Here is a 17,041-nt window from a genome sequence, read left to right as displayed (position 1 = left end):
CATTACAGGAATTAGACAATCCATACAAATCATTCGAATACAATACCGGAATTATACAAAAATGCATAAGGAGCACGACCATCAAACGTTTACAAAAGATAGTACAAAAGATGGCATATGATCCTAAGCATAACCCTTAAGTGGGAACAATGAATCACGGATTCATGAAATAGTCCAAGTCCAATCCTAGCATGCATCAAATCATACAAATCATCCAACACGTCTCTGGTTAACCTGTTCACCTGAAAAGTGTACTAAAATGTGTCAAAATAAAGTTGGTGAGTTCGTAGGTTTTTGTAACAAAATTAAGTGCTGGGATATCAACCGTTACCGATGAATGAGGATTAGAATACCTAATCACGTCACGTCAATACAAGGCAATACAATAAACGTCATAATATGGGCTCAAAACCCTTATCCCGTGTATGATCATGTCAGGTGTGGATTCGTCAATCCACCGTCACGTCAATAAATAATAATATATAATATACGTCATACATCACAAGTATAACATCATAATAGAGTGGCCATGATCATACCGGGTGTGGATTCGTCAATCCACCGTCACGTCAATACATAAATATATATAATATACGTCGTTCGTCACATAACACGTATCACAATCAATCAAGTAGATGTCTAACGTCTCATTTAATATCACAACAAGTTGTATCAACCGACAAACGTTTAACAACCGAGTACACTTTCCACCCCAGATAAAGTAAATGTAGGGGCTACGAAACTCACCTTAGTATTGAACGTCGAGTTATACGTAAATTATAAGTGTTCAACGAAATTTAACTGTCCCGAATTCTTCAAAGTCCACAGCCTATCAATACGTTTGCATAACATATGTACATTAATATGCAAGTATATCAATTTGTATGTATTTATATGTAAGTTTATTAATTGGTATGTACTTGTATGTAATTAGTTGTTTATATATATATAAAGAAACTCATCCTTTTATTTTGGTGACATACTGATTGATACATAAAAGGGGATGAGGAGAACTTCGGGTGGAAACCAAACCGACCCAAGGTTTGTAAAAACAAGGCTGGCCCAAATCAGAAAACATAAATATTTAGTATGGGCTTTTGAGTTGACTATCCTCACGACACAAAGAAACAGAAACGGTCAAGGATTATTTTCAGGAAGCAAGAAAATAAAGCACCGTGCAAGACGACTCAACCATCGTTCTACACGGTGGTTCAGGTAAGCAGATCGTCTGGGTCGGTATATGAAACCGTCTGGGACGGTGGCTTGGAAATGTAAGTTGCAGCGTCTATCATGGCGTCTCTCAGAAGAAGGGGGCGTGTGGCTAGCGTGTGGTTCATTTGAAGGTTACAGTGGACCGTCTCGGACGACTATCTGACCGTGTGAGACGGTTGAACAAGGGAGAACAGCGTCTTGGACGCCAGTCAGAGTGTGGCAAACGGTGGTACAGGGACAGCAGTTTTCTGGGCAGAAAATTAGGGAAGAACACAGTTTGACTTTTAAGTCAAACTTTGACCCACGACTCAAAACCCTAAATTGAAGTTATGAAATTCGAATTGGGACGAATTGAAGCTTGTTTTGCATTGTGATGATCGAAGTAGACGTGCACCAAAAATCATCATTTTCGAATTAATGTTAATTTTGACCTAAATATATATATATATATAAACCCTAATTTCGGTTTTTAAGAGATTTAATCCGAATTTTGTCCGTGACTTGCTTTTATTAGTGTAGGGACATGATTAAAAACATAATTCATTCACAAATTTGGGTTCATGACATCCATCAAACCCAAAACCCGATTTTTGACCCGTTTAGTCCATATAAACCCTAAATTTGACAAAAATCAACTTTGACTCACATTTTGAACTGAGATTGCTTATATGTGACCTGTGGCATGTTTAGAATTGTAATACACTCAATAATTTCCGTCCATAACATCGAACAAGTGATCAAATCGATTTTTGACCCATTTGGTTCATTTGAAACCCTAATTCGACCCATAAAAGTTTTGGCTTGATTTTTACCGCAAGGGTGATTTGTTTATGATTAGAAATTGGTTTATAAACATGAAGTGATAACATTAAGACAAGTTTAACTTACCAAATCCTCCAACAAAGCTTCAAATATGATATTAAGCTATAACCCTAATATCCTTGCACTTTGACCTTCCAAATTTAGATATGGTGATTAGATGATGATTATGATGATGAATTTAATGAAAATCTATCTTGAACAACATTTAATTATACTAGAATTTAGTGAGAGAGAGAAAGGGTAGTCTTGCAATGAATGTAAGAGAGAAAGATAGGTGGAAGAATGAATGAATGGATGAAATGAAGGTGTAAGGCTTGGATTGGGTGGTTTGAGATAGGGTTGGGTCAAGGGTGGTTCATGGGTCACGGGTCGCCCCATGGATCACCCGATTACATTTCTAGTTGATTTAGACGGCACGTCACGCCATATATCAACTTAATTCCGTAATATAATCCCGACTAGTATAATACACGTCATAAAATCGTCAAATAACATTTAAATCATTTTATTACCCAAGAATAAATTAAATCCACACACGTCACATCAACGGGTCAATTTAAATAAAATTTTACTAGGTCAGGAGTTTAAATTACAATTAGTCACGTTAATTACGAGTCAAAATTCACGATTGTTACATAATCCGTATGTTCAAGAACAATGGGGCTGGTAAGACCTCCCGTATTACTCTTCACGTTGTACCTCGTTGCAAGGAGCCACCCGAGCAACCACATCAACGCACTTAACTGGTCTAGGGCAAGTACGGGTTAAGCTTAACACTTTCACATCAAATTTACGAGCTCGATTTCACATCACATATAACTTAGGTGTTTACACAACCTAAACAATCATCACATATACATCTTTTACGTTTGGGCCCTTAAACGTGCACGTGTCAAGGCAACTTAATAAGTCTAGTGAACTAGATGAACAAGCCATGTAATCATGCACATTTCACATATCATCATCATACATCACATTTCATAGCATATCATTACATATCGTATCATTTCATAACATTTCATAACATATCATTACATACCATATCATTGCATAACATATCGTTACATTTCATATCATAGGGACTGCATTTCAGGCCTCAATAGTCATGTACATAGCCCATATCACCTCCCGTATAACCCCGAATACTCATAAGCAAACAAGTTATTATTAGGGAAGTTATTATATGAAAACCATGTTTATGTTGAACCCTCAGCGTGTCAAAGTAGTGTATCTTACCTCGTAGAAGAGCACAAAAAGATAACGTAAGTTACCGAGCTTTGCAAATATTCCCGACTACCTATAATCATTAAATGATATAATAAGCTAAACAAGTACCTACTTACTTTTGTTCATGAATCAAGCCTAAGTATCTATAAACATGACCCATGACAAGGCTTGATGCATCGGACATTCGATTAATACTTTAAAGCTTACATAACTCGACGAAACTCGACATTCACTCACTAAATTAACCTTTCTGGAAACTTGACATCACAATCATCTTTTAAAAACATAACCATTAGAAAGTAGACTCTCTTACGATTCCGTGGATAGCTTATTTGTTAAAAAGGGAGTTACGGTTCAAAAGTTATGGCCATTTGAAAATTATGTCTCTGTTGCGTCGCAACTAAAGGTCACTGTTTTCTAGTTGCGCAGCAGCTTAGTAGCTGCGGCGCAGCTAGCCCCGAATCTGCACAAAACTCATTGTTTAACCTCCAAAACTTAACCAAACACACCCCAAACGACCCCAAACCTTATAAACGACTTTTGCACCTCAAAATTCACCATTCTAAGACCATAATGATGCAATGAAATCATTGATTAATCCTTACTTGATTTGCATCACATAGTTAAACGTTTTAGGTTACCGAATCGATCAAAACACACATTTTTGACATCAATTGATCTTCTAATAACCTAGACCAGCTATGGATCCGATTATATGATTGAAAGGACATAAAATCAATGTTATTATACCTTGGATACCTGGAGATTACAAAGAGGATGCAAAAAACTTGATCAAAACACTCTCGAATTAACCGAATAACGATGAAATCGAACAATATGATGCCATGGAACAAAGGGAACGGCTAGGGCTTCAAAGGAAATGTATATTCTCTTATTTATGAGTCTAATGACAGATTATTAGACCCTTAACCCGTTTTTTAGTTTCCAGCTTTATCAAAACTAGTCCTTAGTCTTCCTTATGGCTCATATTTAGCTTTAAACACCTATGGGGAATACTTACAACACATTAAACACTTTAAGCACCTCCAAAGACATTAAAATATACCTTTAGACACATTAACACATGAATCATTAAGGCTTTAAAACCTTACACATAATGCACATTAATCACACATAAACATTAAATCTCTTAGAGACTTAACGGACACGTTGTGTTGACTTAACAACTCAAGTCAACCGTTAATTAAAAAGTTTGGGATGTTACACATTGAGTTTAGGCCAATCCAAGTAGAGATATAGCTTTCATAGAACAAGTAATGTGTTTGGTTTATATGTAGGGATTATTACCTATGGATGTAACTAATTATGACAAAATGTCTATGTTATGTAAAAATCTCTTAAAATGTCTATGTAATGTAATGAACTTTCAATTCCTGGTTATTGAATGTACTTGGGTATATGTGTCAACCATATAATCTGCCACGTGTAAGATTTTAATTGGTTGAGTACATCCAATAATCAGGATTTGAAAGTTCATTACATGAGATAGACATTTTATAAGATCTTTAAATAACATAGACATTTGGTCATAGTTAGTTACATCCATAGGTAATAATCCTTTATTTGTATTGTAATGAAAGATTGCTTTTCTTTCTTATTGAAAATGTTTGGTTAATAGTCTTAGAAAATTGTAATTTGGGTATCAAACCTATTAAATTTAGCATATTCAAACTCATCAAGGGTGGCGGGTTTCAAAATCCCTTCAAATTCTTACTCTAAATCTAAAAGTGTGTTTGTTACGAAGAAATTCAGATATGAACGACATAAATGAAATTAAGAGAAATCTAAAGAACGTAATCTTTTGTAGCAAAAAAGTTTAAAGCAACCTAATTAGTATAACCTAATTAAGTGATGAACAACTGAAAAAAAGATCGAGATGTGCATATATAAATAAAAAAAATTCGCTACCCAATCACTACTACAAAATTTTGTTACGCTAGGAAGCTCATGTAATTACTTCTTAAATCCCCTTGTATGTCAAGTCAACTAAAATTATACTATGATTCACATAAATATTTTGAAAGCAATCACAATAGTCTAAACCGAAACCAAAATTAATTAACTTAAAAGGTGATTTTGTATTAATACTAAAATTTACAGAGACAAATAACAGAATTCATGGCCATACCCACGAATTCAACATTCCTATCCTTACTCATTCTAGACAATACAATTCAAATTTAGCATATACACAATTCAAATCACAAAAACAATAAATTTGCACCATCTTGCATAAACCTGATTAGTGCTAGAGTGGGACCAAGAAACGTTATTTTACACCGCTCTTTATTCCCATTCGCACACACTAATCTAAAAATCTTCAAGTCTTCACTTCCACATCTCCCTTACACAGCATCGGCTACAAATTCATAATTCTTTCAACTATATCATTTATTTTAATACCACCTTTTAATAAGGAGTCAACTCTAACATATATTTCCAGACCTTCATGGCATATGCATATTGACAGAATAAATGTTCATGACTATCTTAACCTCCTTTGCAAAGAGCACACTGGAAGTCAACATTCTGTTGCCATTTCTTCATTCTGTCTTGAGTTATCAGTTTTCCTTGAATTGCCTGCCATAAAATGAAAGCATGTCTTGGTACCATTTGGCTAAAGCATACAACATTTTTCCACCCCACCTTGGACCAATTTACTCTTAGATCCTCCCAAACTTGTTTAGTACTAAACTTGTGACAACCGTCATCTGACCGTATTTTTCGAAGCACTTCCCGGTCATATTTTTTTTAGTTCGTATTGTTTATGTACGTAATTAGTCTAATAAGATTTTATCACGGAATAAATAAATTTCTATTAGATTTGGGCTTATTGAGCGTTTAGACGTTAGAAAAATTTTATGTGGACTCGAGAACAGGAGGAATGCTAGTTGTCTTGTGGAAATGCCAAACTTAGTAAAATACTTAAAATTAAATCAATTAAAGATTTAATAAGTAAAAATAGACATGTTTATATCCGTTAGAAAGCTATTAAAAAGTTACGTTTAAATATGACGACAAAATAAATTTACGGGTCATGAGTCTTGTAAAATGATCTAGTCAAACGAGTTTTGTGAAGGTCAAGGATGGTCAAACTCGGTCAAAGGGGGGAAACATGAACCAACAAAACCCTTACTAACCCTAACCCTAACCCTAACCCTAACCCCTCTCATTTCTCGCACACTCTCCCTCCCTCTCTTTCTCCTCTTCTCCAGCCGCCCCCCTCCCCCCTCTTTCTCTCAAATCCGGCCGCCAACCACCACAAGACCACCACCGAACCACCATCTATCATCTTCTCCTTCTATTTTGTTTTAGATCGTGGTAAGTATGGCACGAATCATTGATTTAATTGCGTGTTCTTCATCAAAAATTAAGATTTTCGTGTATGTATATATATATTCGGTTGTATGAAACCCGTTTTTAGTCATATGTGTATATATATACACGATAATTTTTATGTATATATATACACACATTTTCGGCTTTAAATCTCTTCCTTCCTTCTCTTAAATCCGAAAATCTTTTCTTAGATTTGTGTAAATCGATTTTCTATGAGAAAATATATATATAAATTTTCGGTTGTTTAAGGTTATATATATATCCGAAAATCTCTTGGATCCGAAAATCTTACATTATGTTAAACAACTCGGATGTATATATGTATGTATATATGGATAGATCCGAAATCTTGACCCGAAATCTTCTAAATCTAAGAGCTATGGTCCGAAATCTTTGAAATCCGAAAAGTTTGATCCGAAATCTATGTTCTTGATTAAGATTTGATGTGCTCATTGTGATTTCGGTCCTTTAACACATGAATACATACATACTAATTAAAACCGTGGCTAACTATGATTTTCGGTTCGTTCTTGGTTAGATCTAGCTTAGATCCGATCTAAAAACTTGGTTTTGGACTTGAAATTGTGTTGTAACTTGTTCATTGTAACCGAAACTAGTTTTGTTCTTGATTATGGTTCGGTCAACGCCGGTCAAACCGGCCGGAATATACATTTTGGTTTCAAAAATTGATTGGGTTATGAAATGTTGTTAGATCTAAGAGTGGTTGAAATTTTTGTTTCGGTCAACGCCGGTCAACGCGGTCAAAATTGGTCAAACCGGCCAGAAATGTTATTTTGGTCAATTAGGCAAAAATTAAAGTATTTAAACAAAGTTAAATTAGATTTAAATTAATTTGACCCTTGTTTAAAAATTTAATTTCCAATTTTTATAATTATGAAGTTTATATGAGAAAATATATATATATATAAAATATATACATAAAAATTTATTACACATAACTATATATATATTAAAAAAAAAAAAAAAAAGACGTTGTAAGGACCATTTATAAATTATACATTTGTATAACGACAGTAATGACTTATCGGACTTTTAGACTTTTAACGACTATATATATAAAGACAAAGAATAAAAAGACTTTGTAAAGACGATGTACCAGCTATATGACTTTTCGGACTTAATATATTTTATAATGACGTTGACACAAAGACTTAACGGATATAAACAATAAACGTGACATTATTAAATGAACTATTTCCTTGGGCAATTTATAAGGACAATAAGACTATTAAAAATAGTATGACGTTTGACGAGATATAATGGCATTTCCTAGGACACTAGTATAAGTCATGGACTTGTGCAATTAATTAAGTACTTACTGGGTGACTGTGGTCGATGTAGGACTGTTGGACAGATAGTGAGCTCTTTTCAAGTGTTTTTGACTGTTCGTGTTCTTGTTCGTTCATCTAGGATAATTGTGCTTGTGCTGCTTTCAGGTGAGTTTCGTAGCCCCTCTTTTTATAAGTTTTGGGGTGGAAAGTATACTTATTTTCAAACAGTTTTGTCGATTTCTGTTTTATGTTCAATATTGAGCCTGTGCATATAGAGTTACTTGTGCCATTTGACGTGCTTGATCTTGGGTATGTGTGTGATTATGTGTTTATTTGTTGTGCTTTGGACGTACTTAATGTGTGTGTTGAGACTTGAGACTTTGGACTAAGGCAGGTACCGTAAGACCAGACCTTGTGACATTGAGACTTTTGGACTTATTATGGCGTAACTCTGCTCGTTATATATTGAACTATTACTGGTTTAGACTTAAAATAATCGACAAAAGACATATCTCTTTGACTAGACTTTTAAATTAAAACCTACGAACTCACCAACCTCTGTGTTGACGCGTTTTAGTATACTTTTCAGGTGCTCAGGTTAATCAAGGATAAAGACTGCTATGCTAGGCTTGGACTTCGGAGATTAGTGCTCCTCTATTTATTTTCAGACTTTAAGGCTACATGCCTTGGAATATTTCTTTATGGACTTGGTTGTAATAAGCTATTTTAGCACTGTTATGACTTTGAACTCATGTATTTGGGAATATATTTATTATATTCTATTTCATTTAGCAGTATCTATGTAATTCCATGTCGTACTGTACTTTTCATGACACCTCATGTTTCCGCCAACGGTGGGGTGTTACAAATGCGAACTGGATGATTGCAATAAGAAGAGGAAGATCGCAATACGAACAGGATGATCGCAATGAGAAGAGAAAGATCGCAATATGAGAAGATGATCGCAATGCGATTTTAAAGATCGCTATGCGATTTTATAGAATATTGCGATTCTTGTGTTTTTCTTTTTTTGGGTACTATTGCAATTAGAGTTATAGTTAGACACATTGTATGGGGTTTAAAATGAAGTAAAATGTCTCTGTGAAGTATTACGTAAAGGTTTAGTATAAAAAAATTTGATATTGTAAGTCAAAGTTGATCATGAAGCTTCACTGGGAATTAATAAACGAGTGCTGAATGACATAAAAAATTGGTGCGTATTTAGATTTTCCCTCCAATTAGATTTAATAAACAAGTGCTAAGTGCTAATCAAGTTATAGTATATATATATATATATATGTATTTTTAAAGTTTCCCTCCAAATAGATTTAAACAATTTGAATACTTTAATTAAACTATTACTTATAAATACATTCATATTTTCATCATCTTTCAATGTGGGACAAACATAATACAAGCATATATCATACGGGTTCAAAATGCATAGTCTTGGAGTTAAGTCCATGAATACATACATTTAGTTCATGGTCAGCCTCATGGTCCATGAATACAAAGCTAGTTTATACATACTAGTTAACATGCATACTAATTTATTGCATAGTCCATGAATACAAAGCTTCAAATAGATAAGAAACATACTACTAATAATCCCCTAAGTTAACAGTCCCGAAAGGAGATGAGTGTGAAGTCGACGTTGATTTCCCTTTTGATTTTGATCTTGATGAAGAACCATACTCTTTTGGTGTAGGAAAAGATGTTTGTGATGGCATGGGTGCACCACAAGTCAACCTTGTATGCCCACGTTCCTTACAACGACTGCATGTTGTTGTCTTCCTCTCTTCACCCTTAGACGGTATACGATCACGGTTTTTGGGTCGGCCAGGTAGTCTTTTATCCATGACTGGTGGTAGAACTGTTTGTAAGTCATCTGGTATCTCCCATTCAGAAGGATGTGGTATGGGATAGACAATCTCGGCATAAGTCTGTCGATATACTTCTGAAGTGTAGCAGTCCATAACGTATACAGTTGAATCATCTTGGTTTAAATGAAGAGCAACTTTTATAACATGGCCACATGGAAAACCAGAAATTTGCCATTTCCCACAAGTACAAGTCTTTGCATCAAGATCGACAAGCCCATTTAGCTTATGATCTATAACTTGAAACAATGTATTTGAACATGGTTCAACTCTCCATGATGATGACTTCACAACACGTTTTGCAATCTTTTTTTCAGTCCATGGTGTAACACGATGTTCAAATGTTTCTGTACATTTAAGTAATTTACTTAGAATATATTATCATTTATAAAAAGTAGTGAGATTGTTAAACAAATAATACCTGCAACGTTTCGTTTCCTATAATACCACTCTTGAAGAGATGCACGAAAAAACTCCATTAACATGGTAATGGGTAATTTTCTTGAATGACGACTTAAAGAGTTGATTGATTCTGCACTATTAGATGTCATGAAACCATACCTTGCTCCAAGTGCGTGTACTCTTGACCATCTTTCAAACCCAACCTCTTGTAGTGTTTGAGCACACTCAGGCACAACATTTCTTAAATGATTTATATGCCTATTAAAGTCCACTTCTCGATAAGCTTTCACCGCTTTCTAGTATGTCCACGAGTGATGTTTTATATTGGCAGACCTTGATTTTAGATTTCTAAGCAAATGAACAGCACAAAGCCCGTGAAAAGCATCTGGAAAACACCTTCTAATGGCCGTATCAATTGAGTTTGCCCTATCAGAAATGATTGTCAAATTGCTAACATTACCTATGCAATCCCTAAGATGCCCCATAAACCATGTCCATGATTCAAAGGTTTCAGATTTTCCAACCCCGTAAGCTATTGGTAGTATCCCATTATTAGCATCCATGCCTACTGCTAATAAGTTTGTTCCAAGATATCGGCCTTTTAGATGTGCCCCATCAACTATAATAACTGGCCGCAAGAAAGAAACAAATGAACGTATCTACAAATTAAGAATAATGAGAATAAATTAAACATGTGATAAACGCTTGTAAATAAATAGTTTGAAAAGTTAATTTGATTTTCTCACCGCAGCACCAATGGCGATAAACAACAACTCAAAACGTCCATATCTATCTGTTTTGATATGAGTTACCGAACCGGGGTTTTTCAGCTTTAAATTGTGACAATATGCTGGCAATTGGGCAAACAAATCTTCCAGTGACCCCCTCAACAATTCCAAGGCATAGCACTTGGCTCTCCAAGCTTGAGAATATGAGATGTTAATCTTGAACCGGGCATCCATGTCGGTCATAATCTCATGACCCCTATATACCCTTCCTTTCACAAACATCAACTCAGACAAAAATCCACCCAACACCTTTTTGTTTGCCTGTCTATGGTGAGGGTAAAGTTGGGTTCTTGAACAAGTATGTTGATCATTGAAAGTTCTTACTTGGAACATTTCACAACCTGTTACCCTCTTCGCAACCATACGCCATGTACAATTTTTATCCTGTCTACACTTCGTTTCAAAACGATCTTTGGTTGATCTATCAACAATTAGCTGATAGCCGTCTTCCACGCACTTTGTATACAAAGCTATCTTTAAATCTTCCTTTGTATCAAAACAATCATCCTTCTTTACACGAAGATATTTTGTGTAACAATCAACAGGTATCTTTACCAACTCTTCTTCTTCAGGTATTGGAAGTAACTCTGGCATATTCCAGTTATACTCTCGTGGCTCTTTCTTCTTCTTTTTATCACGTGCAATTTTCTCTTCTCTTTCTTCTTCTTCATTATATGAATTAATGAATGGATGTTCAACAGCTTCTTTCACCATCTCCTCTCTTTCATCTTCTTCTCCTTCATCCTCCCCCCCTTCTTCTTCCTCTCCTTCATCTTCTTCTCCTTCATCTCCCCCCCCCCCCCTTCTTCTTCCTCTCCTTCATCTTCCTCTCTTTCATCTTCTCCCCCTTCATCTTTTATTTTACCCCAAACTAGATCTGAGTTATCGTCAAAATCAGAATATTGACTAAGATCAAAAGTATCAAAATGACTTTGAACCTCTGCTGTTTTAGTTTCACCCCAAACTAAATTTGAGTTATCTTCAAAATTAGGATATTGTGTAACATCATCTGAGGATTCTATTCGGAAACTTGCGTCTGGGTCTATATATTGGTTGACATTTGGATTATAAGGGAAATTTTGTGGGTTTTGAGAGTATTGGATATATTGTGGGTTTTGATGATAATATGGTGGAACGAAAGTTTGTTGGTGATGAAACTGTTGGTAATTATCTTGTTGTACATTGTGATCACCAAAAACACTTAATTGATTAGGTTGAACAACATACAATGCAACGTTGTCTGTTGTAACGCTAATATAAGCCATGAATCGATCAACATCTTCATTGTCATTTAACAAATAAACTTTTCCCTCTTTCAAATAAGATAGTTTAAACCCACTTTCAGGCTCTATACTCAACTTTTTTGCAACACGTAAAACTAACCCTTTATAAGTTAACTTTTTAAATGAGAGTTTTAGTGAAACATTCATAGGAGATGGTAAATACTGTAAACAATCATTTACATTTTCCCATGATCCTCCAAAACATAAATCTACCCAAACAGTCACGACATTAGATGATGCCATTAAGAAAGAGTAGACTAAAAAGGTAACAATTTATACTAAATAATAAATTAATTAGTTGTATAAAGCTAAGTAAATAAAAAAACATATCTTTAATTTGGAATTGGGAGAGAAATAAATTGGGAAGAGACATGTTCAATATATTTAGCTAATTATGTTAGAAATTATAATACATTCAATCAAGTCATATACTAGGTACTTTTGTTCAGAAAATCTTGATCATATTTTGAAAAAATCTTATCTTTTATGGATAAAATTGGAAAAAATCTTATCTTTTTATGGATAAAATCGTAAAAAATCTTATCTTTTTATGGATAAAATCGCAAAAAATCTTATCTTTTTATTTTATTTTTTTTTAACATCTCCTTGCGATTCATGAGTTTGGGATATTTGAATTATAACACTTATACATTCACCAAAGGAGAGACATGCTTGGTAACGACTGGGCAAAAACACAAAAATGTTTTGTTATATAATGGACAATTACTTGTTGCCTTTGCTTCATATATTTTACATAATTATATTATGACAATTATCTTAATGGACAATTACCTCTAAATGTGACATATATTTAGAGTGGAAGAATTTGGCTCCATAAGCTGCTGCTTATATTTATATATATATATATATATATATATATAGAGGAAAGTTAGTTTGAGAACCTTTAAAAAAAAAGAACGCGAGAATCAATCCTGGCCATTGATTTTGATCATGATGATATTTAATTTTCTCTCTCCTCATTTTCACCCAATTCATTCAAATGGTTTTATCTCACAAATCGTACATCGTTAAACGAAAAAAAAAAGCATGGGTAGTCTTAAAATTTCGTCCTCTTTCATTAGAGATGCGACTTGATATACTTTTGACAAACTTTTAAATTTCGAAATTTTTTTTAATTTTTTTTTAGCGATAATTCTACACATGTGTATGATGTATAACCTACACAAGTGTAGGACGTCCTACACATGTGTGTGTAGGAATTTAAAAGTATATCAAGTCGCATCTCTAATGAAAGAGCACGAAATTTAAGACTACCCATGGTTTTTTTTTCGTCTAACGATGCACGGTTTGTGAGATAAAACGTTTTGAAAAATTTGAATGAAAGTGATGAGAGAGAAAAAAGGAGATGAGATGTGTGGCCTTGGTTCTCGCGTTCTTTTTTTTTTTTTATGGTTCTCAAAATAACCCACCCCTATATATATATACATATACATATATTATAATATTTGAAAGACCCGTTTTTTTTAACATGCTTTCTTTTGTTCCATGACGGTAAATGAACTAACTCTATTAACAGCTCACTCCTACCACATCAATATCAAGTTCATAATGGAAACACAAGCGAGTGATGCATATTAACAAATGCTACTTCGATTATCAGTAAACCAATTGGAAGTCTTGCCAGCTATTAACCTTGCAGTTGCTACTGAACCACCATTGATCACAACTTGAAGCTGCTAACATCAAAAAAAAAAAATCACAATAAGCATCAAAATCGCATTGCGATCTTCAACTTCTCATTGCGATCTTCAACTTCTCATTGCGATCTTCAACTTCGCATTGCGATTCTTCCATTTCGCGTTGCGATATTGCGATTTCGCAGAATCGCATTGCCTCTTTATGCGATTTTGATGAAATATTGCGATTTATATGGCTATTTTGTGATAATCCGAAAAAACTTGACTATTTTGGTACAATCGCAACGAAATTCGGCTATTATCGCGATTTTCTCATTGAAATTTATCCAACCAATCAGTTGGCCACTTCCATCACTAATACATTCAGCAACTTTCATATCATCAGATAATCTTACCTCATATATTGATCTTCTTGAAATTTTATCACATAAAGGTCCTTGTTCACACCATTTATCATACTAGACGGATATCTTCATTCCATTACTAATCACATATCTAACATGCCCTTTAATTTTATCTTTTAACTCCAACATAGTCTTCCAACCCTATCTGTCTTGTTTATCAACTTCAATAGTCCAAATATTTTTCCCTTTTAATTTAACCATATTTACCAAAATTAATTGAAAAAATCTTTAAACTGAAAATTTGTTAAATGAGGTCGAACTCTCTCAAGCAATCACAATAGTAAGGTGGCTTTTTTTGAATGAGATTTGTATATCTAGACATAACATGACTTATTAAATAAATCATCTTATTATGAATCGATTAATTAATATAATTATTTATAACCATCACATTATTTATAACCATCACAGTGACAACTCAATGGGTTGATGTCTATGTCAGCATCACACCAACCCAGGGGCGGAACTACATTGCAACAAGGGGTAGCCTGAACTACGAATCCGTTAAATTCATGTAGTTAGAATTTTTCAAAAAATGATGTATTTTTATTGGTGCTACGAGTCAAATAAATATCGGATACCGGTCTTATAACCAACTTTAAACTTTTGAAACATTTTTTATCAATAACACTTATAAAGATGTGTATGTACAACTAAATGATAAAGAAAAACCACTAAAAATGCCAAAAATTCTTAAAACTCATTAAAAATAGTCAAAAAAATCTGTTAAAAATGCTAAAAATCGTAACAATTTAGTTGTTATCATTATTATTGTTACGTTTTAGCTAATACAATGCTAGTGGAAAAAAATTTGTACTACCGGTCACTTCTGGTTCGAGTTCCGCCACTGCACCAACCTAACATACTGAAACAATTTTACCCATAACTATCATAATGAAAACTGAGTTTACTGGTTTCACACTTTCGCATCACTATTTAAATTTAATACCCCTCCATTGGAAAAGAAGAAAAACAAAAACCCCAAACACGTCCAACAACCAACGCAGTGGGCACCAATTTGCTATAACACGCCGGTGAACACGTCGACACCTGTAAAGAAACATATCTAAGGCTCAGCGCGTTTAAGGTAATATATCAGTGAAAATCTTCGTTGTTAAAGATGGTCGAAGCAAGCAAAACGTGAAATGGTATGTAAGACTAAGAATTCTTTGTTTGTTTTGAAGACATGGCCTACCATGTGCTAATATGATGATGTTATAACACTATATAAATCAGAGGCAGAATGTTGACATATTATTAGAGAAATTCAAACAGGTGTATGGGATGATTTGTTATCCAACAACCACCATCATTTGTTGCTACCACATTTATTTCAAATTAGACATAATTATATCACCTTTTAAGTTGGTGTTACCTAAGATTTCAAACTAAAGTTACCTCTAGCAAAACTAAATAAAGTGTCACACCACTTATGCAAGCATACATCATCAGTTCGACATGATGAGAAATCTTGATTTAAAATTTTCTAAGAATTAATTATAATATTGTTATACAGGATTTGATACCACTATGATACGAAATGTTCATATTCTAAGATTAATTGTTAAATAAAAAAATGTGTCCAACTTTAGCTATTCCTTAACTACCTATACGACACAACTAGATAAATTGTCACGGAAACAAGTTTCACTTTTAGCAATTTATTTCTCAATTTCAATTGATCTAAATGGTTTACCTCGAGATTCTTGTTACTCGCCAATTGTTAAATGTCATCCTTACCGAATGTACATAATATTTGATATGAATTAATGTTGATTATTATACAAGTAACTATAAATGACTTTTTATTATCCCATATAAAGAGGAATGATAAATTTATAACATTTTTTTTTAGCCATTTATAGCATTTTGTAGTCATCCATAGTAATACATGCTCTATATAATTATACACTATGACTTTTAATGTGTATATTTTGTAATTGGCTAAAAACATTTCATAAAAGTGTGACTCATTTTTTTTTCCTGACACCTAGTAAACAAGTGACATGAGTATTTTATACCGTATTAAATAAATAAATTTTTTCTAGTTTAAGTTATTCAAAGAAAATGATTTTTTTTTTGTCATTACAAGTGTCAAATTGATTAATAATCAATTTTATTGTCGTCGTTACTCTTTTATTATTAAAAAAGTAAAAGGTTTTTAACTTTCAAAAAATCTATCAAGGTTTGAGTTTTATTTCTTACACTTGTAGCAATGTATTATTTGAGGTTTTTAAGAGTTTTCATCTCAAGTATGTCTGTAATTTAGGTGTAGACCTAGATTATAATGTCGCTAAAAAAATCATTTTAGATAAAAGTAATGTTGTATTTTAAGAAATGTTCACTTAACTAGTTCTTAATTCTTCATAGTTTCAGGCATTTACCTATTCGGGCGTGCGCGGGCGGTGTTATCACACCTTTGGTCTCCAAAGGTGCCTTCGGGTTCAGCCTCTAACATACTGTCCACTTAGATGTCACTGTTAGAGTTTGAGCCACTAATCAACTAACACGCCGTTAAAAAAAACTAGTTAATTTAGTTAAAAATAAACATGTGCTTTGAAGTTTGAAAAAAAAACTTTTGTTATTGTAGTACAAAGAAATATAATAGATAGAATCATAGAACTCTAGGGGTGTATTCTGAGTTTTATTTATGTGGGATAAGAAAGGGAAGGAGAAGAAAAATTTATGTTTTTGTATTCTTGAGTTTTTTTTA

General features: G+C 33.6%; 1 protein-coding gene across 1 annotated transcript; it reads right to left on the bottom strand.

Moving 5' to 3' along the window:
• Positions 1-9,514: 9,514 nt before the first annotated feature.
• Positions 9,515-11,577, bottom strand: LOC122588002. The gene is made up of 4 exons (XM_043760150.1): positions 10,942-11,577; positions 10,529-10,854; positions 10,215-10,435; positions 9,515-10,140 (listed from the first exon to the last, which is right to left on the bottom strand). Exons 1-4 carry the CDS (start codon positions 11,575-11,577, stop codon positions 9,515-9,517), a joined length of 1,809 nt encoding a protein of 602 aa, XP_043616085.1.
• Positions 11,578-17,041: the final 5,464 nt, after the last annotated feature.

Source organism: Erigeron canadensis, chromosome 2 (assembly GCF_010389155.1).
Source record: "Erigeron canadensis isolate Cc75 chromosome 2, C_canadensis_v1, whole genome shotgun sequence".
Taxonomy (NCBI): Eukaryota; Viridiplantae; Streptophyta; class Magnoliopsida; order Asterales; family Asteraceae; genus Erigeron; species Erigeron canadensis.
Note: the sequence above shows the minus strand (reverse complement) of the source record. Positions and strands in the feature narration are given on the sequence as shown.